This window comes from Barbus barbus (genome assembly GCF_936440315.1).
Source record: "Barbus barbus genome assembly, chromosome: 25".
NCBI classification, from domain to species: domain Eukaryota; kingdom Metazoa; phylum Chordata; class Actinopteri; order Cypriniformes; family Cyprinidae; genus Barbus; species Barbus barbus.
Genome location: NC_136753.1, coordinates 19,773,989 through 19,800,575, shown reverse-complemented (window position 1 = coordinate 19,800,575; position 26,587 = coordinate 19,773,989). Strand labels below are relative to the sequence as shown.

Below are 26,587 nucleotides of genomic sequence, written 5' to 3'. Positions count from 1 at the left end.
TTGACCTTTGAGGGGAAGAACTGTGACCCATCATTGATTTCCATTACAGTGGCGTGATTAGCCACCAGCTAATTTCCAGCATGTGCATTTAACATCTGTAGCTTCATAACTGCAACTCCTGACATATGACCTGCAAATTCAGGATTTTACTATATTTACAGTTTCAGCATCCATAAGCCAAAACATCTTATATTCACAGTTTGGTTTTCTAATCCAAAATAGCTGTATAAAATGATTAACAGGATCATAAATAATAACAACATTTTATCAGATCAATGCACATTAACTCATTAAACAAAATATGATTAACAGTTTACTAATACACATTTACTATAATAACCACATTATGGTTCCTATAATTCTTACCATAGGAAAAACACAACAAGTCCTAAAACATTGCATTTGAAACAGCAGTATTTATAAAATGTAAATGACTTGGAATGGGAAGATAAATAAAAATGCTGGTATCTACTGTTGTTCTTTGCTTTTCTGATTTCAAAAGGGGGAAAAAGACAAAACTTGCCTGCAAACAAGAGATCAGCAGGTTCATTTTGTGTGTGTAGCTAAACACAAAGTAAAACTGACAATTATTTTGATAATATACTGAGTGATTACTGTGTACTTTAACTACTATTCATACATACAGTACACTTAAAAAAAAAAGGTTACTTTTTTAACATAATATTTTAACAATTTAAAGAACCTTTTTCCACTATAAAGAACCTTTTGTGCAATGGAAAGTTTCCACAGATGGTACAAGTTCTGCATGGAACCATCGATGCCAATAAAGAACCTTTATTTTTTAGAGTGTACGTTAAACTGAAAACAATCAACGTTGTCTACGTAAAGATAGTTTGCGACGGGGTAAGCGATATTCCTCCTGTCCAGGGCAGAACGGTATCTCTTTTCCTCGCTCACAAGCAGGTGCAGAGCTCCCACTACGTGGACGTGTGCCGTGCTCTGGCCATTTTGCCTTCCCAATCCATAATTAGAGACGACAGCAGATTCAGTGTCACAGTTGGCACAAAAGCAGCAAGTAACAAGATAAACTTCATGCATGCCAGGCGGGGAAAAGCACAGATTTTGAAAACATTGTTGTTCACTTAGCGTCATTCGTAAACTGCTATGTCCATTAACACACTGCTTCAATTAACAATTTGACACTGTTAGAAGGCAACAGAGGAAAAATTATGCAGGAAGTGTTTACCTCTTTATGAAAATGATGGCCACAGTGAAGTTCTTGGATGCCACCCCTTCCTTTCCGTAGTTCTTCATGGCAAATAAGACATATGCTATCTGCATCACCCTATAAATAAACCAGGAAAAAAAATCATCCAAAAGTGTTAATATTATGGCATTGATGCAGTGTGTCTAAAACAGTATATTAAAGTATAAAGTTTACAAGTTTTTATTTTTCATGTTTTTAAAAGAAGTTCCTTTTGCTCACCAAGGCTACAAAAACTCAAAAAATTAATTAATAATACAATTTTAAAACTGTTTTCTATTTTAACATTTTACAATTAAATTTATTCCTGTGATGGCAAAGGTGAATTGTAAGCAGCCATACTCCAGACTTCAGTGTCACATGATGCTTCAGAATTCATTTAATTCTGGGTATTAGGATATTCTTCACTTTGGCCTCTATATCGCCACCTGTAGTTAAAACATAGGCCTACAATTGCATGTCACTTGCGAAAGAGTTATTTAAAGGAACACTCCACTTTTTTGAAAATAAGCTCATTTTCAACTCCCAAAGAGTTAAACAGTTGAGTTTTACCGTTTTTGAATCCATTCAGCCGATCTCTGGGTCTGGCGGTAGCACTTTTAGCGTAGCGTAGCGTAGCATAGATCATTGAATCTGATTAGACCATTAGCATCTCGCTCAAAAATGACCAAAGAGTTTCGATATTTTTCCTATTAAAAATTTGACACTTCTGTAGTTACATCGTGTACTAAGACTGACGGAAAATGAAAAGCTGCGATTTTCTAGGCCGATATGGCTAGGAACTATACTCTCATTCCGGCGTAATAATCAAGGAACTTTGACTTAGTTCACAGGTCTTAATGCTCAGATCGGATTTTTTTGGTGAAATCCGTTTTTTTTTTTTTGCGCTGTTGTTCACATTGTCATTTAAATGCGACTGCCATCAGTCTCATGTGTGAACCGTATACAGCCCTGAAGTGACCCGCATGCACAGAAGAAGACGTGCAGTGCACTGTGTTTGCGGAAATAAAAACGGATGCTGCTCGTGTTAGCGTGTGTTTAGCAATTCTGAAGTTAATGTGCAATCGGAGCCTAAATAACGAAGTGATTTTATTGTTTATATATTGTCTGCCATTGTGATTTTAATCTTCCCGCCTCCTCCAGCGCAGAATTGTGACGTCTGTCGCATTTCAATGACGTAAAAATCGCATGACATGCGACATGGCCGTTCAGACTGAAGTCGCATTGCAAAACATCGGATATGTATCTGATTTAGGACCACATATGAAAGTGGCCTGGGCCTGATTTGAAAAAATGGGATTTGTGCTGTTCAGACTGCCATAAGAAAATCAGATATGGGTCACATTTTGTCAAAAAGTCAGATTTGGGCCACTTTAGCCTGCAGTGTGAACTAAGCCTTTGCTGCCGTACCATGGGTGCAGCAGGCGCAGTGATATTACGCAGCGCCTGAAAGTAGTCCCCAGCTATATCACAACTAGTTACCTAGCTGGGGACTACTTTCAGGTAGTGATGGCTGGGCTCTGCAAAGGACGAAATCAAGTCCTGCCCTCTCATTTCAGATGCCGTTTCACTCGGATAGACGTCACAGTAGAGAAAAATAGACAATCGCTACTTCCGTTTCATGCCGACTTTAATAAATATATTGAGTCAACATATTGCCTTTAAAAGAATAACGAGTTGTCTACTTGCTTACATACGTGGTTGTCACTTAACCACATGCTTTATAGGCATTTTTTTCAGTGGTATGTTGTTTGAGTGACTGAGTGAAATGTACTTGAGTATTGCAGGGTAAACTTAAAATTATTAAGTAGAAATTACTCATCAAACTCTGCCTGGCCACATTAAATGTACTTATTTCCTTTGCTAATTTTACATAACTTAGTTAAGTAGATTTGACTTAATTCCATATTTAAATTTTACTTAAAAAATATGCGTGCAAAAACTTGTAAAATAAAAATTAACTAAATTTAACTTCTTGTTTTTTTCAGTGTGTTAAATAGCCTATACTGCAGTAGCCAGACCTTTTCTGGACATGAAATAAACACTAAAGCAATGCATGATGCATGCCCGCGAAATCTGACCCGACAGCTCATAATTATTGAAATTGAAAATGTTGTATGCATAAAGCAGTGCATTGAGTATTTTATTTAATAATTCAATTCCATTTAAGAGGATATTAATGAGATGAACTAAGGGAGTATTTACACAACACCTTTTTCAAGTAAAAGTGGAAAAAAAATTATGCATTTCCATTCATTTGCATGACAGTGGTGTTTTGGGGGCCTGAACATGCATATTTTGAAAACAATACTGCTATCATCTCCATGCAAACCACAAACACACAAAACTTTTCCAAAACTAAAAGGAAAAACTGTTGTCATGTACCCTAAACCCAAAGGTTAATTTAGTTGATTAACTCTTGCATCAGACCTGTTGGTTTGATATTTGAAATGAATGCAACTATGGGATTGCATTGGACCATTTTTAAGTATGACTTTTTTTGGCCTACTGTATGTGACTTGACATCATCTGGTCCTTCACCCACCACTGATATCGCATTCTTTTTATTGAAACGCAGCCTTTTCTCTAAGCACTCAGTGAGCTCTGGAATGGTGCTGATGTGACATTCAGGTCCCCCCACTTTGGTTCGGCTGTTTTCGTCTGAAGACACACGGCGGGCACGAGGATGAGAGTGCACTTCCTTCTCCTCACGGCCCTTTAGGTTGACAGGGACAGGGACCATGCTGTTAGCATAGAGATGATTCGCCTGCATGGCTTCCAGCTGAGACTTTTCAATACAGAAACCAAGACAGAAAGAGAGGGAGAATGAATGAATGATGCATTTATATAGCGCTTTTATTGTGTATCGCCGTACACCCAAAGCGCTTTACAATCATGTGGGGGTCTCTCCTCAACCACCACCAGTGTGCAGCATCCACTTGGAAAGAGAGGGAGAAAGACCATGACATAGAAAGAAGTGTTAAGCTACATACAAGATATATTCATAATACTGTTAATCATATTTAAATAATCAGAAACATTAAATGCTATAAATGAATTAATTTCATTAATTATTATTGATTGTTTGTACATTTTGAAGTGTTGTACATATTTTATATTGAGCTGAATGGCATAAATGGGTTAGCAGTAATGATCAAGTTAATATTGTTAGGCTTAAACACCCGTATTAGAAATGTGTATAATCATTTTGCACGTAATTGCATTAAATAGACAGAATATTCTGTTAGCTCTGCCATGGCAAGGGTCAAAAATAGGTTAATAATTCTTGAGCACCCCATAATGACTTGTGTATTACTTGAAGTCAAGCTAATCATCGGAGCTTCACCTATTAACCTTGACGCATTGCCTCTTGGGCTGGATTACACTGTTTACAAATAGCTACATTACTTTCCCCAAGACATACTGAGCATGCATGCATTGCCAAAACTAGTTTCCTGACCTAATGCAATATAGTTCAAATATGCATTTATCTGCTGCTTGCAGAAAATACACATTTGAAAAAAATGAGCAGAGAACTGCTAGAGAAAAACAACCTGAGAAAAAGTATAACATGCCTCCATGCTACTATGGAATGCAGAAAATCAATTATCCATATAAATAGGTATGCAAGTAAGTACTTGAATGAATGAATAAATTCTCACAGAAATGCCCGTTTTATGCTCCACTTTAGTCAGATTCTGTGCATGTAAAATTATGCAAAGCCACCTTAGCTTAGACTTTTTGAATAGCACTCTTTACATTAATCACATTACAATCAGATCTGAGCATAAAACAAATAGATACTGTGACATATAAAGCAAGTGGTAAATATGTATAAGCATTTTGATGATTTTAATTTTAATTTTGTTTTCAAGAAACAGCTGCTTTCTATTATTACTGTAATTAATTTAATCTACTTTGCATACCAACTGTAGATATATGTATACATAGCATATTAATTAATTTGACTTAATAGTGTTTTTTAACACACGCAGTTAGCTTTAAATAATCCCAGTTTACACACAAACACACACACACACGCACGCACACACACACACACACACACACACACACACATATGTCGGAGATATTCCATATATAATGGTTTTTATACTGTACAAACTGTATTTTCTATCCGGCCGTTACCCTACCCCTAAACCTCTCCTACAAAACTTTCTGCTATTTTATATTACTAATAATCTTGTTTGTTGTCCCCATAGGGTCAAAATGTACTGGTATTACTATCTTTGTGGGGACATTTGGTCTCCACATAGACAATATTGTCAGGCGCGCACACACAAACACACACACGCACACACACACACACACACACACACACACACACACACACACACACACACACACACACACACACACACACACACACATAATTGATAACTTAAGCTAGAATCAGTAAAAAGTATGACATGACAAATTATGCTTTGCACAAAGTGCAGGAAAATAACAGTCAGCCTCAAATTTCTTTTGTAACTAAAGCTACTGAAATTTTATAAAATGTTTATTTGACTTTTTATGTCAATTGGGATTATCTAAAGCTGACTGCTTGTAAATGGAATGCATGAAGAATATTCCACTTAAATAATCAGCTCTGATTTAAATCTACAGGCTCACCTGCAAATGTGTATTGTTTTGTATATACTACATTATTGTATTGTTGTTTGTATATACTACATTACAGATTATTTTTTTAAATTTAAAATTAGCAGTAATCAGGCATCCATCACAATTGTTTGGACATTCTTCTCTCTTGTCTTATTGCTATAAACAGTCCTGTTTATGTGCAGCATGGGTACAGTGTGTACGCATAAGGGGTTTGTGAGGCGTGAGAAAGAGCATGTGAAGCACTGATGTGTGGAGGAAGAGAACAAATTGCTGCTGGGTCACTATCGCTAATCAGAGCACACTTTCCTGTTTTTATAGAGGTTCTCTTCCAAAACCCATTATGAAATGCATTACCCAGCTTTGCAAAATCAGCTCAGGCTGCATATCAAACACAGCAAAAATAATGACTTAAGCCATAAACACACAGTAATAGACCCCTGCTGGACATTGTCGATGGATTAGCTGGCTCCCAGATGCAATAAGGTGTAAGGCTGTGCATTTACGTTTACAAAGTATGCTCATATTGATAAATTCCTCTTTCTCATGGAAAAATATTTTATTCCTTTTATAAAATGGCAGCAACAGTACTATAATAAAAGGCATCAATGTTTAATAAACAGTTGAATCTATTGTTAATAATTAAGACAATTATTTATAATTTACAAGTTCATTCTAATTTATAATTTTATAAATTTGATTATATAGTCAATCTACTATGATTATGATCATTTATTAATATTATATTACATTTATTATATATTTTACAGCTTAATTATTATATATTTAATTAATAAAATTAAATAAAATGACATTTCTACCAAATGATATAGCTCATTGGCTCTTTGTACAGTTATTTATTTATTCATCATATCAGAATTTTAAGTTTAATAATGAGATGTTTGTATATAGTTATATATTATACATTTATAATTTAAATATATTTATAGTTTATTATATTATATTATATTATAAAACAATATAGTTTCATAATATATGATTTATGAAACTGATTTGATGATCCATGTTCTTTAAAGATTTTAAGTTGAATAATTTTAAACAATACAAAGATTATATTTAATTATTATAAATAGTTATAAATGAATTATTTTATATTATACATTTACAATTATCATATATTTATACATTATTATCATTGCTTAATATTAATGAATAATTGATGGCAGGCCGAATTATTAGACAATAATGCACATCTGAGGTGATGATGCAGCCATGACTCGAAGCGGTCATTTTTATCCTATAGTTTACTGTATTTATTTGCTTGGTCAGTGTTGTTGTGAGTTTTGGTTGTTTTGCTGTTGTAGGCTGTAAGGACCTTTGAAATAACTGAAATCATTATATTGTTATGTAATTACATATGTTATGTTATTATTATGTATATTAATAATATATTAATATATAATTATATATTAAGCAATATTTCTGCCAATTGATGTAGTTGTTGGCTCGTTTCATAATGACTTTGAACATGGATTGTCAAATCATAATTTTAAGTTGAATAATTTTAAACATTACAAAATAATATTTAATTATTATAAATGTAAAAAATATTGAAAAAATTAAAAAAATTAAATTACATATATAATTTTGTTATTTTTATATCATATTTACATTTATAATTATAATATGTTTATAGCTTATGATCATTTCTGAATAGTAATCCTTTATTATATTATAGCCTATTAACTGAACTGTTGGCTCATTTTACAATGACTTTAAATATAGCTTGTCTAATCAGTAGAAACTATCAATTTTATAACAGGAAACTCTTGCTGTATAATCAAATCTGGGTTTTGTTTAGTATTGTACAGTTACATATTGCATTTCTGATCATTCCCATTCTCTTACTCCATATGTGCGATCACTACCTTACCATGCAGGGCAAAGAGGCACGGCGGTCAGCTTTGTTGCGCGAGGGCCTCCTAAAACTCCTCTTCCTATCTTTGGCGTGCTCCTCCCCTACCCCGTGCCCCCAGTAACTGCTCATCCACTTGGTGAAGTTCCCATCATCGTCCTCATCATTGTCCATAAACGCGGGAAGCAGCCGAAGAGACAGCTTGGGAACCGATGTGTGGAGCTCTCGGTGAGGCTCCTGTCTCCTGCAAAGAAAAAACGCACCAGGAGTACAATGATCCAGCTGGGTCAGACGAGGCTGCTGTTGCTGCTGAAGTTGTCCTGGAGCTTCTGAGGAACTCTTTCGTGGAAGGCAATGTGAGGTACAGACTCCAGACAGTGTAGGATGGGCTTGGCTTGGCGGTAGATTATAATTAGATTCCTCCAGTTAGGTGCTCACAATGAGTGGGTTTAATTGCTCTAAGCCGACCTAAAAGTATGCACACACAGCTTTTGTCGAAGTCTTTAAATAAGTGAATCCCCTGTAATCTATTTAACATGAGAGAGGGAGGAGAATATAGTACGGGGGGGGGGGGGGGGGGGGGCTTGGAGAGGTATAGGAGGGAGAGGGCGAGCTAGATAGACAATAAGAGTGAGAGAGGGAGAGGATGGTGTTTTTGGGTTGGTGCTCTGCTTTTAATCTTTCCATTACAGAGCAATGGGCCTGGGGGTGGAAGGGATGGTGGGAGTTAGTCACACACTCTGTTCAACTCCAATTCTCCCATACTTTCCACTCACTGAGCACATCAAACCTGTCAATAATTATGGACTGCTGCAGGCGAGAACCAGTATGTGTTAGAGAGTCGGTGTGATTATGTATTTATGCTTCAGTACTGTCTGACAATGAGTGAAGTAAGACTGTTAATCAATGCTTATGACATCTATCGAATGCAATGGCTAGACTTTGTTCTAATCATGACAAATGCTTTGTAGTATAACCACTGGAGCAGCAATATCAGTTGGGTAACAGTTGAAGCAAATCATTATATAGGTATATATAATGTATGTTTGTAAAGTATTATATCTTTTCATAAATAATTGTAACCAAAGTTGAAATGCATTGTAATATTTGCAGATTCCTTGTTATATCTGAAATTGTTTGTTTGTTATGTTTTTAATGCATTATATGTCATGTTTTTAATGCATTATCATTTCTAAAGCTAATAGGTACTGTAAGTATTATTATTATTAGAACTGCAATTACAATGATTTGTAATATCATACAATGCATTATAAGGTGCATTAAACACTTTATAAGGCATTATATATAAAGGCTTTAACCAAAGTGTTACTGAAGATATTTTGATATTTTGAATCCCAAAATATATTTTTGGATCCCATTGACTTTCATTTTTTTTATTTTTTTTTTTATATCTTTTGTGTTGCACAGAAGAAATGCATAGAGGTTTAGAACAAGGGTGAGTAAACAACAACATATTATTTTTGGGTGAACTATCCTTTTAATACATAATGATTCCTAAGTATGGATTAATCATAACCGATTATGTGTGCTCCACCATATATTTGCAAAATACAAAACATTTAGCCATTCACAAATTAGCCTCACATTCTAAATGTTGCAGCTGCACGTTCAGTAGCCCGTGTATTTTCAGCTGACCCCATTTGAGAATATGATAAACCCCCTCCCCTTCAGGAAGAAGCAATCTGGGACACACAGCAACCGCCCTCAAGCCTCGTCTACTGTCCTGCTCCAGTTGTTCCCACCGCTGGACTCTGGGGCAGCAGAGCGTACAGTATGAGAGGCCAGAGACACTGATGATACACAACACCTGTGGCCATGTCTGTTTGATCCTTGCCCTTAATCAGAAGGGTGATGTTACTATGTGAACTATGTGAATTAAAAAAAAGAAAAAAACAAAACAAAAAAAAAAAACAGAAAATTCCCACTACAGTGTATTTTCTACCATGTCAAATAATGTTTTGTTTTTTTTCTGTTGTGGAAATTTCTTTGTCTAAGGCAAAGGCAATTTTCATAGCTAGCATTTTATGTACAAATACACAAATTCAAAAGTGTTTAATATTTTTATGATGATATGATTGAAAATTCTGGGACAAGGTAAAAAATGATTAATTTGAGGAAAAATAGAGTGAAAGAGCACAAACACACACGCACGCACACACACACACACACACACACAGTTATTCCTATAATTATGGGGACATTAGGCGTTTTTTCCTCATGGGGACCAAAAACATGTCCCCACAAGGTCAAAATTTTCCAAATTTACTGGTATTACTTTCCTTGTGGGGATATTTGGTCCCCATAAAGTGGGGAATACCAGCGCACACACACACACACATGCACGCACCCACACACACACATAGAGTAATTTTGTGAAATATTTTTACAATTTAAATATATTTTAAATTGCATTTAAATTGCATTTATTCATTTTATTAAAAAGCTGAATTTTCAGCAGCCATTACTCCAGTCTTCAGTGTCACATGATCCTTCAGAAATCATATTATGCTGATTTGGTGCTTAAGGCAACATTTTCAATTATTATCAATGTTGAAAACAGTTATGCTGCTTAATCTATATTTTTTTGTAACAATGTAAACGTCTTTATTGTAACAATTTAGTGCATTATTGCTAAATAAAAATATTAATTTCCTAAAAAGAAAGAAAGAACGAAAGAACGAAAGAAAAATAATAGAAGTGATAGAATCTTTGAACAGAAATGCATATTTAAGTGTTTACACTTATGTGTGTGTGTGAATAATACGAATACAAAAGTACAGTATAAAAAAGAACTGAAGCTAATTTCATAATTTAACATCAGCCCAAAACTAAGAAATTACTGTAAATATTATTTTCTTCGATAGACTGTTTCTAACAAAAGTACTAGAATGTGAAAAAAAAATAACATTGTAGCTCCTTATCCAATAAAGGTAATTAAAAATATACTATATGTGTTCTCTCAGGTGTTCCAAATATTGTTATTGTGTCAGAAAGACCTGTTCTCACCTTCGGGTAAATAGTGTTAGACTATTCCAACTCTTGAGGACTGTGTTCTTAACATGCACCAACACAAGCGGCTTCTAATCAAAGAAATCTAAATGACCATCTCTTTAGCTATTACTTTACTTACTTACTTACTTTACTTTTGTCATTTAGCAGACGCTTTTGTCCAAAGCGACTTACAAATAAGAAAAAGTAACTAAAACTAAAAGTTACAGCTCTATAAATACTATATACTCACATATTTAAGAAAATAAAGAAATTACATAAAATTGACACATGCATATAACAACATTTCAATAATAAATATAGAAATGAATAAACTAAAATAAAAAGCGATACTTCTATCCCTTGCCAGTGTCCCTGCCCGGTGGAGTTGCACGGTAGAGTTGATGGTCTTTACCATTTACCATCTATTTACCATCATTTTTAGCTATTCAAGGATCTTAATCTTATTATCCTGCTATCCTATGCAGGTATTCACATAATTTAGATTATAACACTCTCAAGGGTTTAAAGCTGCTGATTCATGTCTTATGAGTAAAAGAGGCCTTTCAGGGTTGAGTTGAGTGTGACCGAATACAATTACTACTTGTCAAAAAGAGCAATTAAACATGGATGAATAATGTATATTATTAAACCAGTCTTGTTCCCAGTTTTAGCGCAAACTTGCATGAAGCAACTGATTTATTTGACCATATAAAGGCCCCTCTGTTTGTGGTTCTATTTCAGGTGTTTTCTTACACTAAAATACACTTAGTCCCATATTCACCCATCTAAAAAAAAGCAGAGAGGACAATATTTGTTCTTGGTTTCTAAACAGAGCTCTGCATAATGAACTTAAGGTTCGAAAAGGACATGCTTCTAAAATTGGAGCCAATCCTGGTTGTGTTCAATCATATGTGCAGTATAAGTAATTGTCTCTAGAGGAGGTCACATATACACTCTGAGGTTTTGATGACAACAGCATTTATATGTGGGAATGAACTCCTTTCTTTGTATGGAATACAAGTCAATCCTGAAATTTGAAGTAACAATACTAGTTTACACTAGTAGTTTATACTCTGTCTGTACAGAACTAGATTTAGGCTAGCTGTTGTGTGTGCATGGCCTGAGAGTGTTTATTAGGCCTTAGAAGACTTTGTGACGCAGTTTACCACACTGAGGAGAAAATGAGAGTGTCTTATGAGGATAACTACTGTCCTCAAGGCGTCTAACATAGGAGCAATGGAGTATGTAATTTGAATATATTTTCAGTGTGTTTCAAGGGCCTTAACCTAGTTTCGCTGAAAGATGAGTGAAGAGACCCTGGCGTTTTTCTAGGCTGAACATATACAGGGAGACAGCAGCCTTGGTCCTGTTTCATAACTGCATTACTAGCGCAAACACAAATTGATCATGTCTCGTGTTCTAGCTAAGAGCTATGATTGATCTAAACTTGCTATGGCAGTGTGCATTCAATTGACATTTTACATCATGTGTCGACCAGAGCGCCTAGATACAGTGCAGCAGACTTTTTTGACTACTGAACATGCACACTGTTTTGAAATATAATTTTTGGAAATTTAAAATCAAACTTGTATTTTAATCAACATCTCTATGAGAAGCCTATAATATATAAACTAAAATCTATGTATGCGTGTACTTCATATACCAGCAATTTCTGAGTGAAAACTTGTTTCTATACTTTTTTTTCCACTTTCATACCCAATAGGCAGTCTAGAATACTGTGGCATCATCCAAAGAGGTTACATGATAAGCACTTGCAGTGGGCCTGAAAAACTTGTCTATACACTATTCATAGTCCAGAACCAAGACAAAGAGCACCACCAGTTCAATAGAATTTGACCTTGCCAACTGAAGACACTCAAAAGAGGAAGATAACACACTCAGTACAGTCTTTGTTCACCTGACAGGGGACATTCATTCATTCACAGAAAATTATATATTACTTTTACAGCTTACCTTCACTAGTGAGAATGACTAAAGTTTTAATTCTAAATTAATTTGAGTAAATCTTAAGTTACAGATATAAAGGTTAAAGCCAGGTGGTCAATAGCATCTATCTATGCTGTACACTGTCACATTCGTCCCTTTAGTGGAATATATTTGTACTGCAATCATAAATATAACCATATCTTTATATCTTCTTCTGCCTACTAATTGGACTTGATTGAGTCTCGTAATATCCTACTTTATTTTTGACCATTGTAGGTTTCATTACCCTCTTAATAGGCAAAGATTTTTTTAAATAAAGAATGTTTAATTTAAAACTAAGGAGCAGACATTTAGGAAATGTCATGTCTATTTACTGTGATGAAATCATATTATAGTCAAATATCTGACTGCTACTCAAAGCTACTTTATTTGTGACAATATAATGTAATTTATAAATCATTGCGTTTTGGTGGTGTTCTACCTTTTCCGAGCTCACTGTAGCATATATATATATATATTAATTATATTGCATTTATAAATAAAAATAAGTCAAATAAATAAATAATAAATAAAGTGTTAAAATTCTGTAAACTGAGAACATGAAAGTAAACTAAGCCTAAATTTTTTTTAGTTTCTCTTTCACTTTTCAATTGTAAATAAACTACACTGCAGTGAATTGCATCATAAAACAAAAAGGAAAAGATAAAATGCAAACATGTAAAAAAAAAAAGACACCTCAATTAGTAAGAAAGATAAGACAATCATAGCCCTTAAGGTATTTGTTATTATAATTCTTGTTTAAGAGATTTTATAATATGGGAAGTCTCAGCAAGAAACACTTCAAACATAGGCAAAGTGTTAAGAAATTTGTGAATTAAAAAAAAAGAAAAAGAAATTAACACGGTTACTGCCAGAAAAAAAGAGACAAGTTTAATTTCATTTTATAAAATTAGATTGACAGACCAGTATAATGACGCAGTTAAAAGTCCTTTTAACTCTTTTTGTTTTACTTTTATTTTGACAACATGACGTCACGTTGTGGACCAGGAACTACTTTCCACTCGAGCAGCGCTTGACACTGGTGATCGCCTGCTTGTATGCCCTTGTTAGCCATGCAGCTAACCTAAGTGCCCCATTTGGAAAGATGAATTGAATTTTATATCGGAAAGAGATCTGATAGACACCTATATTTGCCATTAGTTGCTAATAGCAGGATGTTACGAGCCGGAAGTGTAGTTACCTGGTAAGTAAAGCAGCACGTTTGCAGCAGCAGCTAACGTTACTGAATTTAACGCAGAGACAGTATATTGGAAACTAGGTGATTTTATGTATCAATATAAAATGGCTTATCACATCTCTGATATAAATACACTAATCTATATTTATACATGTGAACTGCGAGGATTAGTTTTTAATGACTAACGTTACCGTTAGCTGGTATCGTTTTGTAAATGACACTGACAGGCTACACTACTGAATGATATAGACACCACCCAAAACACCGACCCACTTTTCACAACTGAAATCACTTCTACATTACCTAGATTTTTAACAAGATTTCTACTTTTATATCATATGAACGCTCTTATCAATACAGTATTAATAGCTAATGTGACGTATTCTTTCCCCCATTTAAACACTCTGGCTATTGGAAAACTGCAATAGCAACCACGAACTGAGTTCTTTTATTTGTGTTCTTGCTTAAAACCATAATGCTCATTCATAACATCTCTAAATTGACAACCTTTTAATAGTAAACGATAGTGATTTCTGTGAGTTCTCTGTACTAGCTCAAAACGCTTTCAAATGAGCTCCAGGCCACCGAGCCATGCATTTCAACAATAAAGGCTAAATTCTTCAAGCATTATTATGTATGTTATGTATGACTCAGAAATGTTTAAATGTGACCGAGTGATCACATTGTCCTTCTCTCCTCAGCATTGCCTGCAAGAATCTGCTTCCCTCCAGAATGGGGGTGAAGTTCAGAGTTCCGCTGCAGAAACTGCACCCACTCTCCCGTGCCATCCATCACCGCTACTCTGCTAACAACAATCCACAGAGACCACCTCACTGCTCAGCTGCCCGCCATTACACTTCTCTCTCCAGGCTCCCCATGCGTCCTCCCAAATCCCGATCAGGAGGCCACGGCTATCAACAGCACCGGTCCTTCTGGGTGGCCAGTCTTGCTGCCAGACTGCTGAAATTGAGGTACATCTTGCTGGGCTCAGCAGTTGGAGGTGGATATACAGCAAAAAAGGTATGTTTGGTTGCGTTGTGCATATGAAATGACTGACTCAAGGTTGTTTTACTTGCAAAGTCAGAGTCCACAATAAGGTTCGATCTGAATTTTAGCACTCTGAGTTTGCTATTTGTCTGATTTTCTTTATAGTATCAGCCATCAAATCAGTTGTAAACAGAAAAATGCTATTGACTGTTGGTATCAGGTAAAATATTTATTAGTGAATCACTAGTCAATGTAGCCTGTCTGTTTGTTTGTTTCCAGACTTATGATGAATGGAAAGATATGTTTCCTGATATGAGCCAATACACATGGATTGTGCCAGACTTTGTTTGGGAGCTGAGTGAAAATATTGATTTAGGTAAGTAATTTGTAGAATCATATTCTGATCAAACCTGTTTAACGTGCATATGCTGCAGTTGCAAATTATTTGGTGGTGTTGACTTTCTGATTATATGCTGTGAATGTTATTTCTGTGTCCCCGAATAAAGACAAGCTAGCCAGTGCTTTGCCTGAATTAGAAGACATAGCCAAACTATTACCTGATATGGAAAAGATCGGAGAGAACTTCACCTTCCTGAAGAGCCTCCTCTCCAGTGGTAAGCAATGTCCTTTAAACGCACCTCATGATGGACACAAATGGAATACAGGGTAACAATTCTGTTAAATAAAATTGTAATGATTCATTAAAAATATATATTGCTGTTCAAATGGTTTTGGTCAGTAAAAGAAAAAAAAAGAAATGAATGCTTTATTCAGCGAAGTTGCATTAAATTGAACAAAAGTGTCATTAAAGGCATTTATAATGTTACAATTACAAGCTTTTTTATTTATCAAATAATCCTGAAAAAATGTATAATGGTTTTCATAAACATAAAGCAGCACAACTGTTTTTCAACACTAATGGTTGCTTAAAGAAAATGTACCTTTTCCGCCTCAGCACAATTTAAAATATTAATTGAAATAGAAAAGTGTTATTTTAAATTGTAATAATGTTTCGCAATATTTTTTATTTTTTGCTGTTTAGACTTGGTGAGAATAAGGGAGTTCTTTCAAAAACATAAACAAATTTTACTGACCTTAAACGTTTGAATGGTTGTGTATACTATTCAATATTTAGTAAAAAAAAAACAAAACAAAAACATTTTGGGGCCATATAAGATATAACCAAACTCCCTCTTCATGTATTCGGTTTAAAGTGAGTGTGTGTCTGTTTTTCTCTTTAGTTTGATGTGTATCATCTATGTTTTGAGTTCCAAAAATAAAAAAAAATTAAATGCACTGCAATGTTATTTTTCATAAATGCCAGATTTTTAAAGTTGAATGGTACTAAATCTAACCTTGGGGTCTTGTGACTGTCACCTGAATGAATTAGAATATTCTGTACATTCTGTTTTAAAACATCTGTGCACTGCTTATAATCACTTTCATATATGCATAATCAGCATCTTCCTAATGATAATATTAAGATTATTAACATCAGTCCAAGTTATTTGTTTGCATTAACATATTTTTCAGTATGCACTGTGCTGACACTGTTCTTCTGTTAGAAACACAATCCAGTGTGCAATGGAATGAGCTCTTCACACTTTTTTCTACAGACTTTTTATTTTATTTTCATTTCATTTGTTCCTCTTCTTCCTCCCTCCTCCTCCTCTCCCTCCCTTCACGTCCTTCGCAGGTTTGGGTAGTGAAGTCAATGGAGCTTCTGGTCTGCGTCTGTTATTAGGTGTGTAAACGCCTCACTTGGCGTGCCCTGATTCCTCCTGCGCTGCTGCACTGACGTAAAATGGATTTAAGTTGATGGGGTGTGCGCCTCAAAGGATGGACCAGCAAAACCCCTTATCAAAGGAAATAATCTCATAATATATCATAATAATGTTATTAGTCAGCTGTTGCCTTGTCACAGAAAGTCAAATTGAAAACATAAATTGAGCCTGCTGTTGCAGTTGCGTTACAGTGTTGCGTTGATATTTACATTAGCTTTCAAAAGTCTGGGGTCGGTAAGTTTTCATTGTTATGTGGTCTTTCATAAGTCATTATGATATGCTAATTTGGTGCCCAAGAAACATTTCTTATCACAGTTGAAAACGATTGTGCTGCTTAATATTTTTGTGGAAACTATGATACTTTTACTCAGCATTTTTTGATGAATAAGAAGTTCAAAAGAGATTTTTTTTTTTGTAACAATGTAAATGTACCTACTGTCAGTTTTGATCAATTTAATACATCTTTGCTAATTAAATGTATTAATAAAATAAAAAAAAGCTTACTGACCACAAACTTTTTAATGCTAGTGTATATTTAGTTTAGATTACAAAGACTATATTTGGATTAGAAAGACTCAAGTTTTAATTAGTTTGACTTTTAATTTAGCCAATTTAAATTGGATGCTAAAGCATTCAATTAACATGGGTCAGTTCCAGATGCAGTTCCAGACACTAACAGCATCTGTAAATGTGTGATTACTCTTGATTTTAATTGTCTTGCCACTTGGTCCCTTGACTTCACCTTCTCTTCTCTTAAGATTTTGTGGGTCATTCCCTGTGTTTGTCTCTTTCTCTCTTTCCATCTTCATGACTAATTTATCCTATATGTTTGAAGTTCTTACAGCTCAAGAGTTTTGAAAAGTACACTTACTGATTATCTAATCTGATTTTCTTCTTAGCATCTTAGACAAGGATTGATTGTTTAGACCTGTATTTTATATAATGTTCATGTTTTCTATAACAAATTGCACATTTTCTCATCACCACACTATAAAAGTATGATATTATATTCTATTACACGGTCTTCTAAAAGTGTGCCTATATTATGTACAAACTATTTATCAAGCACATTTGCACCATTTACTTTTCAAACCTTTGGGTCTCTTTGGGAAATGGTGACATAATGTAATTACTTTAAAATGCAAGCTAATATGCTTTTGCATGCAAATTTTTATTGTCACTTGACATGCAATTATTTTTTCTAAATGTGTAAAATCTAAATGCTAAATGTGTATTTCAAGAAGGGGAAAAACATCTGCATTTGCATGTTTTTTTTTTTGTCCCCCCAGAAACCACGGGTGAATCAACCCTGAGAGCAACAGATATCCCACCAACATCTGCAGCCATGTCTGACAGCGGCGATAAACAGTTTAAGAAGGTAAATGACTGTTTTCTGAATGCTCAAGCTTGACCATGATATGATGATCCTTTTGATCCTTTGTATTTCCAGCGATTATAATAATTGAAGCAGCTTAAGTTTCTTTTTTCTGCTTAGCTGTGTTGCTTGGTGCTAAACTAAGGTGCTAACCGCTGTGCATTTGCCATTTGTTTTGAAAATATACTGCAAGACACAGACACCATTGGTCAATGGCTATCGTGCACTTTTGTAGTCCTGTTAAATACGGACACTGTTTTAGTAGCTTGTTGCAACTGGCTAATGCTGAAGTGAAGCTGCTTTTTTTTTAAGCTTCCCCCACCATAACAAATGAACATACGCTTGGCCAAAATGTATGTGGACTGTCATACTGGAACAGAAAATTTGGAGATGAATTTCTTTTTGTCTAATTGTCTTTTTCAGCTACGTGTTTGTCCGTCATAATCATTACACTTTCTCTAAATAATATTGCTTCTCTGAGAGCAATTCACTCCTTGATATTTTACTGTTTGATGTCAGTTTTGTTTTTTGTTTTTCCCCCTCATTTTCTGTTTCCTCACTCATAAATCCCTCATTATCTGCAGCAAAACTAAACACTTTTCAGTTTAAAGTAGCACTTGTTGAAGTTTTTCATATAAGCATATTTTATTAGCATGTTAGCACATATTATTATATTACATTATATTATATTAGCATAAAAGAAGATATAGACCATAAAATGTTTTTAACATAAAAGGTTTTAGCAGTAATAATAACAGTCTAAGCATGTACATAACCGTTCAAATGTTTGTCATCAGTAAGATTTTTAAAGGAATTTAAACTTCTGTTCAGCAAGGATGCATTAAATTGATTATACGTGACAGTAAAGATGTTTATAATGTTACAAAAGATTCCAATTTCAAATAAATACTCTACTTTTCAACTTTCTGTTCAAAAAAGAATCATAAATGCATCATGGTTTGATATAATGTGCGTAAATAATTTTAGACATAATTATAAAATCAAATGAATACCAATGTCCAGAAGCAGCATGTTTTTGAAAGACATGTCTTGTAAGATTTGCTCCCTCCAGCTTGAGGCTTTGCACTGCTCTGGAACTAAATCGCTCATTGTACCTTAAATGCCCGCTTTCGTTAATAGCAGTAGTTTTTATGTGATCTTAGTTCATCTATTAAAAACTATTAGAATTGCCTTTACTGCAATTATAGCATCTTGACAATAGTGACTGTGAGTGCAAGTCTTGAATGTGATTCAACATTATTAGTGTGAATAAATATTTGTATTTCCCTCTGATCTTCGCAGTTGAAATCTTCCCCCTGCCTTTTGCTTAGAGAACCCTTATGGTTGTCTCTTGTGCTCTTCAAGATTTTAGGTTCATCATAACAGAGTTAGATTTAAAACTACTGTATGACCAAGAGGAGTATATTGAGGCAGACCATTTCCCAAAAGCTCTGCCATGTCCTCCTATTAGTTGGTAAGCAGGTTGATTGACTGCCCGTCTCTGTCACTGTGCCGTCCCTCAGCAGGGGCTGCTCAGCGAGCTCATTCTCATTCAGCAGCAGATCCAGCAGCATGAGGAGGAGATGCAGCGGGCGGCAGCAAATAATGCTCCGCCTCCGCTGCGTGAACCCAGTCCCAGCTCGGCCCCGAACCCCAGCCCCTCGCAGTCCAAACGCAAGGTGAAGGTCCACTCCCCCACCACCCCTCTGATGCTGTGGCCCTCATGCCAGTCTTTGACTGCCCCACACCGTTCTTTTGTTGCCGTATTATGCCTTTGAAAGCATATAATGAATTGACACTTGGTAATATTTTTTTCCCAAATTCTTATTAGCTGAATATAAAAAAATATGAATGGTGGAGGTATTAACGACTGATGTGAGAGAACTACAGCTTTAATATACTCTAATTACAAACCAGATGAGTAGCTCCAACCATCCAAGAGTTTTGTCATTTGCAACTCCAGTGTAGGCATCTTTCAGAATGATCATATCCTAAGCAAGAGCTTAATCTGCACTTGTATATTAATTTGATCTGAGCATCTCTATGGCTACGTGATTTTTCCAAATTTCACTGTGATCTTATTCTATCCCATAGCTTGGGGTCCAAAGTCTGAGACCACTAGATAAAACTTTTTTTTTTTTCATTTAATCGGGGATACTGTGGCAGGTTTATAAATAAAAACGGCCAAACTAAAATGACTATATCATACTTTTGCAATAGGTAGATTTTTATAAAAATATTAAACTGTTCTCAGGTCAAGGGTATTTCAATATTATATTACTGTTTAGATGTTGCTGAAAAGCCTGTAATTGTTTTTTTTAAAGGATTTTTTTCTGTTGTGAACACTTCAGTGAACCACAATCAGTGATCCAGTTGATGAAGTTAAGTAGGCAGGTTTAGGTTGCTATATTTTGGTATGTGGCTTCTTTCAAGATAAAACATTTGGATTTGACTTTATTATGTGCTTACTCTCATTTGTTGTTTTTTCTAGCAAGGTCCGGCTGCGCTAATGAGTCAAAGTGTAGCCTGGGATTTCTTGCACGACACATACAGAAAAGATCATTTGAGTTTAGTTCTGTATACACTGCAATGTCATAACCTGCATTTTTCAATTCGGATGTGGAATGCAGTTGTCACTCCCGTAAATGACTGAATTGTGTGTTTACAAAACAGGATTATTCCCTAAAAGGAGAAATGACAACCGACTTTAGCTGGAGTGTGTGTGGCAAAACGTCCCCCATTTGTTAATGTTCCAAAGAACATTTTGTGAGCTTCAGTGGAAGGAAATCTTATCTTTTGCACAAATGGGTTCGCATGATCAGTATCACAAATTTGCTCATTTTATTGGTGACCTAGAAATAGTGCAAAATCTTTATGTATGAAACATTTCTTGGTTTATATTTCTGCAAACTCCTACAACTTATAATGACCGAATCAGATTTTTAGGGTGGTCTCAGACTTTTGAACCTCATGGTATGTGGCATAGACTTTAAATCCTTTAGATTTTTAACAGTCAAACTATGCGTGTCTTTGAAACAATTTATTATCCATTTAAACAATACAGTAAGATGCTTCGTTTTATTCAAGCAGCTTTCAAAAGACCCCTGCTCTAAACATTTTCTTATGTGAAAGTAAAAACATCATATTTGCATTCTACCCATTGCTAGCAGAATAAGTGAAACTTGTATGATTTCACAATTTTTGTGCTAAGCCAAAACTCGATCCATTCTGCCTCTCTAATGCAAACCCATTTATTTACACAGTTCCACGTATACAGTTAAAATTCACTGCATGGAGTGGTGTGCTGTCCTGCCACATGGAGTGCAATGCACTTTGCTCCAGCTGTTAGCCAGCAAATATAACCTGCCTAACACCACAACTAATTACATCTGCACATAGGCATAGGACATTTTATTTAGCAATAAACAAAGACCATTTCAAATCACACACCCTTGCTTTTTATGTAGATGTGTGTTTGTGTGTTTGATGTTTTCCTTTGTGTCTTTCTCTCCTCAAATCATTCACTGCTTTTCTGTGATTTGGTACTCAACAATTGCATTGCAGGTGCGGGCCAACAAATGATTTTCAGTGCTCTTGATGCATCATTTACAAATCATTTTTTGAAGTGTGGTGATTTGTGTAAAGAATAAATGATTAATTAAATGCTTGAAAAACCTTGAAGGGAAATTTCTTCTCTTTGCATTAATTTGCCTTTCCTCTGCTGGGATGCCTGCTGGAATTCAGTGCACGAGTTGTGGATTGTTTGTGCAGTGGCTCTTACAGGGGGATATTAGGAAGATCATCAGCTGTCCTGAAAAGAAATAACATGGTCATAGTCTGCTACATTGTTTCTTGTGCTTTCAGTCATCTGATAAAGAAAAAGTTGACCAGCTTCAGGAAGAACTTCTTCGAACACAGGTATTAACAGCTATGTGTTTCTAATTTTAAGCCTTGGCTTTTCCATACTTAACCTTGTAGCCTTTTCACTTATTATCATCATAATCGATTTATACACATTTTATCATCTATTTCCCTCATGCTTATACAGTTAAAGTACCAACGGATGTTGGAGCGTCTGGAAAAGGAGAACAAGGAACTGAGGAAAGTGGTGTTGCAGAAGGATGACAAGGGTATTCACCAAAGAAAAGTCAAGGTCAGATTTTAACATTCTTCAATTATGTGATACATGCAATAAACCAATTATTATTATTATTATTTTTTAGAATGGTTGGCTTTTTCATTGCTGTACATAAAGAACAGGTCACAGGGTTTCATTGATGCATATCTCCTGTTTTTGATATTGTGCAGAAGTCTTTGATTGATATGTACTCTGAGGTCCTGGACATTCTCTCAGATTATGACTCCAACTACAATACTCAAGATCATCTACCAAGAGTCAGTATTCTTCTTCTTTTCCGGTTCCATTATTTCCATTTGTGATGCAATCTGAGAAAACCCGTCGGATGTCAGGAATTCGAAAAATAGGTTGAATGTCAATTTTTATTTGGTCAAAATTAGGACAGTCTGAAAACAACGCAGTCTGAAGTAGCTGCTCACTTAAACGATCTTGCTTGTCTCAGTCTGCTCAATCTTGATGTCAGTGCCCTAAAACAATGTTATAATGGACTATTTCACATCCAGAGATGAAGGATCAGATGATGAAGTTACTAAAGTAGAGGAGTCCGATGACAGTCTGTTATATGCACAGGTGCGCAAACAGTTGCGCTGCGCTTGCTTTTCTAAATGTAAACTACAAGGTACACTATTTGTGCTATCTAATCATACAAGGGGTGATCAAAAGTTCAGAGACTATGCCCATGATAAAAAATGGAAAACTGTCCTCTTCAAGGTAACACGTCTGTTTGTGTAATGTTGCAGTATAGTGCTCCTGAAAGACAGCTCTCGTTAAACCCGTGAAGTGAAAGTGAAACCCAAAATTCCATTCCGGAAAATTATAGCTGTCAGCCAACTTATTGCCATAACTTTTGTTACGGTCAAGCTATGGAAAGGGTTGAACTCCGCTTTCATATGATATCAAACCCTAAAAAAAGTAAAATTTCACCATGTGTTGGGTTTTCTTAGATCGCGTCACATTTCTTTGATATACTTTTGTGAAAGTTTAATGTTGTTTAGGTGGATGCTTTAAATAAGCCCATGTGTTTTTTGCCTCTTTCTTCACTGTAAAATGTTTTTTTTTTTTCTTGCATTTTATTATATATATATTTGAAATAAACTAAACTAAACTAATTGTTTCCCTGTTATGTGGTTATATGAAACACCTCTTAATGGTTCAGACATAACCAGCTTCTGTCTTCTCTTCACTAGGTGGTGGTAGTTGGAGACCAGAGTGCAGGAAAGACAAGTGTGTTGGAGATGATAGCTCAAGCTAGGATCTTCCCCAGAGGCTCTGGAGAAATGATGACCAGATCTCCTGTCAAGGTGAATTAAACTACACTCAGATAAGCTGCTTTTCCACTGAAATTACCTGGAACAATTTGTCCCAGGAATTTATTATTATTTTATTTTTTTACACCAGACCTGTTTCCATCGCAGTCTAAAGTACTGAGAAGATTAGGCAAATAGTCTGGTGACGTAGGTCTGCGTGCGTTTCTCAATATATATATAGGCCTACGCAAATTTCAGACTTGCATCCTCGGTAATTCGGACTTCACAAGTTCGTCTCGAGGACGCAAGTCCGGTAATTCTGCAAATGGAACAGCAGCGTTGTTCATAACGTCAGTCATCTGGTCTTGGCTGCTGCAATCTTCCTCACTGTTTTACAATAAGATGAAATATGATGCCCAACACCACTGCCTCTTTTCGTTTTCATTTAAACATACTAATAGCCGCGGAAATGTAGTTCAGGGAATGTACATTACAATGAATCAAAATATTATATCAAACAGCATTGCTTCTTTTCATTTTCAGTTTAACATATTAATAGATTAATAGAATAACGACCAAAGATTACCTGTTAGGCACTTTCTTTATAAATAAACTGTAGATTTGAGTTTTACTGCATTCTTGCCTGAAATACTTTTAAATCTACATTTCATGACACAATAACAGTAATAAAAAAAAAAAAATATGCGAATATAATGGTGGTTGAAATGCAATGCTGTGTGAACTCTACCAATCAGCATGCTCAGCGCCCAAGTCCCACCCCGAGAGTTCCGGACCTTTGAAAAAGTACTATCTCGCAAACAGGGACTTTCTGATGGGCAAATTTGTACCCAAAACTTTATTTAGATCCTGGTTCCCGCAGTGAAAACACACAAAGTACCGGCCCAAAGTCCCTAGTTCCTGGGGAAAGTTCCTGCCGTGGAAACGGGGCTATAGTAGTTAAACAACACATGAATAATAATTACACAGTAAATATTATATTAATTGTGATGTGTTTTCCTGTAGGTGACATTGAGTGAAGGCCCTCACCATGTAGCAATGTTCAAAGACAGCACTCGTGAGTTCGACCTTGGGAAAGAGGAGGATGTAAGTTTCCTAACTCAAATGATGTAGTAGTACAAATTTGTCAGTCTCTATATTTGACTGTCAGGTCATTGAGATGATGTTATGTTTCTTTTTGTTTCTAGCTTGCAGCATTGAGGCACGAGATCGAACTCAGGATGAGGAAGAGTGTGAAGGAAGGTCAGACAGTCAGTCCTGAAGTGAGCCCTTGTTTTCTTCACTGCTTTTATGACAACATTTGTACTTGAATCTGCCCGTATACTTTGATATTCATCATTCATGTGTTTTTATTCTGCGTTAGACCATCTCTTTAAGCGTAAAGGGTCCAGGGATCCAGAGAATGGTGCTCGTTGACTTGCCGGGTGTCATCAGTGTAAGTTTTATGCACATTTCATACAATTTTACACATAATATAACCATATACATCTATGCAGAACATGTTTGACGTCACTGACTGTTTCATTTGTATACAGACTGTGACAACCGGCATGGCTGCTGACACAAAAGAAACCATTTTTAGCATCAGTAAAGCCTACATGCAGAATCCAAATGCCATCATCCTCTGCATTCAGGGTGAGTTTTCTTCCATTAAAATATCTGTCAGAAAATACTAGCACTCTCTTTAGCCGACTCTGCTAATATTTCTCTCTTTCAGATGGCTCAGTAGACGCAGAGCGTAGTATAGTCACTGATCTGGTCAGTCAGATGGACCCTCAGGGCAAAAGGACCATCTTTGTTCTTACCAAGGTTGACCTGGCAGAAAAGAACCTAGCTAGTCCAAGCAGAGTAAGATCTTTAGATATTTCACTACATAAACTCATGATAATGTTACTTCCTGTTTTAGCCACTAGAGGGAGGCATTTTATGTCCTCTGAAACTAAACAAGCAATATTGACTGCAGTTATGTGCAGATGATGACATTCATTTACTTCTTTTACTTCATGTTATTTGCTTCAAATGATTAATTTTTCCCCCATTTGTAGATCCAGCAAATAGTTGAAGGCAAATTATTCCCTATGAAGGCTCTGGGCTACTTTGCTGTAGTAACTGGCAAAGGTAAGCATGAGATCTTTCTAGAAACCATTTGCATTTGAAATTTGGTGCACTTAGATGAAATCATTCAGTCCCATGCTTCTTTTGTAGGCAGTTCTAATGAAAGAATAGACTCCATCAAGGACTATGAGGAGGACTTCTTTCAGAGCTCAAGACTGCTGAGGTAGGAGTCAAATGCATATTTCTAACTCATCTGTTCTATAATCTGTCACATATTTTGATTGTACAATATTTTCCCAACCTGCTAAAGGGATGGCATGTTGAAAGCTCATCAGGTGACCACAAAGAACCTGAGTCTTGCTGTGTCAGACTGCTTTTGGAAGATGGTCAGGGAGTCAGTAGAACAACAAGCAGATGCCTTCAAAGGTAAGATGACTCCATCTTAACAGATCTTAGAGGAATCGTTCACTCAAAAAAGTTCATTCTGTCTACTCACCCACATGTTGATTCAAATCTTATTTATTCACACCCCCCACCCCTGTGGACCACAAAATAAAAAATAAACAGAATGTCTAGGCTATGTTTTTCCGTACAAGAATAATAATAAACGAGTGGTAATGTAAAAAAATCATAATTCTTCTTCCCCTAAAATCATCTAAAGCATATTATATACATTTGCAATGAACAGACTGAGCATATGTTTTTCGTGTTTTCAAGAAACATTTGACATCCACCTTATCGTTAAAGGACAGTGGTTCACAACTAGGGAGTTGAGGGCCCAAAGTGGGGGGACCCTAGAAAACTCACAAAATGTATTATATTGTTTTTTATTTTTAATTTCCATTTGCACTAGAAGCAAAAGATAGCTATAAGATAATATAGCTAAGATAGCTTTTCTGTGTCTTTCCAAAAGAGGAAAAAATATTGAGAGATTATTTACGGTGGTCAGAAGAAAGAAATGTCAAATTTGCTAAGTTAATGTAACAGTTGTTACATGCTTCTATTGTGCTCACTTTGTCACTTTGGATAAGTGTCTGCTAAATGACTAAATATTAATGTAAACAAA

The 26,587-nt window shown here is 35.5% G+C and overlaps 2 protein-coding genes across 5 annotated transcripts in view; one reads left to right on the top strand and one right to left on the bottom strand.

Annotated features, from left to right (window-relative positions):
- Positions 1–248: 248 nt before the first annotated feature.
- On the bottom strand, positions 249–8,249 carry LOC306844550 (uncharacterized protein). The gene is made up of 4 exons (XM_079376772.1): positions 7,740–8,249; positions 3,771–4,013; positions 1,208–1,306; positions 249–973 (listed from the first exon to the last, which is right to left on the bottom strand). The coding sequence occupies exons 1-4, from the start codon at positions 7,893–7,895 to the stop codon at positions 830–832; spliced, it is 642 nt and encodes a 213-aa protein (XP_079232898.1). The 5' UTR covers positions 7,896–8,249; the 3' UTR covers positions 249–829.
- A 5,450-nt stretch (positions 8,250–13,699) lies between these two features.
- Positions 13,700–26,587, top strand: part of LOC306844478 (dynamin-like GTPase OPA1, mitochondrial) — a 34,297-nt gene continuing 21,409 nt past the window's right edge. Inside the window, exons 1-19 of one of the 4 annotated variants that reach the window (XM_079376639.1) lie at positions 13,700–13,923; positions 14,619–14,937; positions 15,184–15,280; positions 15,411–15,518; positions 16,601–16,648; positions 17,978–18,066; positions 19,587–19,742; positions 21,928–21,981; positions 22,112–22,216; positions 22,372–22,458; positions 23,389–23,502; positions 24,472–24,552; positions 24,654–24,728; positions 24,830–24,901; positions 25,002–25,101; positions 25,184–25,314; positions 25,512–25,584; positions 25,672–25,744; positions 25,832–25,947. In XM_079376639.1, the coding sequence (XP_079232765.1) occupies positions 13,895–13,923; positions 14,619–14,937; positions 15,184–15,280; positions 15,411–15,518; positions 16,601–16,648; positions 17,978–18,066; positions 19,587–19,742; positions 21,928–21,981; positions 22,112–22,216; positions 22,372–22,458; positions 23,389–23,502; positions 24,472–24,552; positions 24,654–24,728; positions 24,830–24,901; positions 25,002–25,101; positions 25,184–25,314; positions 25,512–25,584; positions 25,672–25,744; positions 25,832–25,947 (1,927 nt within the window). In that variant the 5' untranslated portion in view covers positions 13,700–13,894. The remainder of the gene's footprint in view (positions 13,924–14,618; positions 14,938–15,183; positions 15,281–15,410; positions 15,519–16,600; positions 16,649–17,977; positions 18,067–19,586; positions 19,743–21,927; positions 21,982–22,111; positions 22,217–22,371; positions 22,459–23,388; positions 23,503–24,471; positions 24,553–24,653; positions 24,729–24,829; positions 24,902–25,001; positions 25,102–25,183; positions 25,315–25,511; positions 25,585–25,671; positions 25,745–25,831; positions 25,948–26,587) is intronic. The other 3 variants (XM_079376640.1, XM_079376641.1, XM_079376642.1) reach the window with 3 other exon arrangements.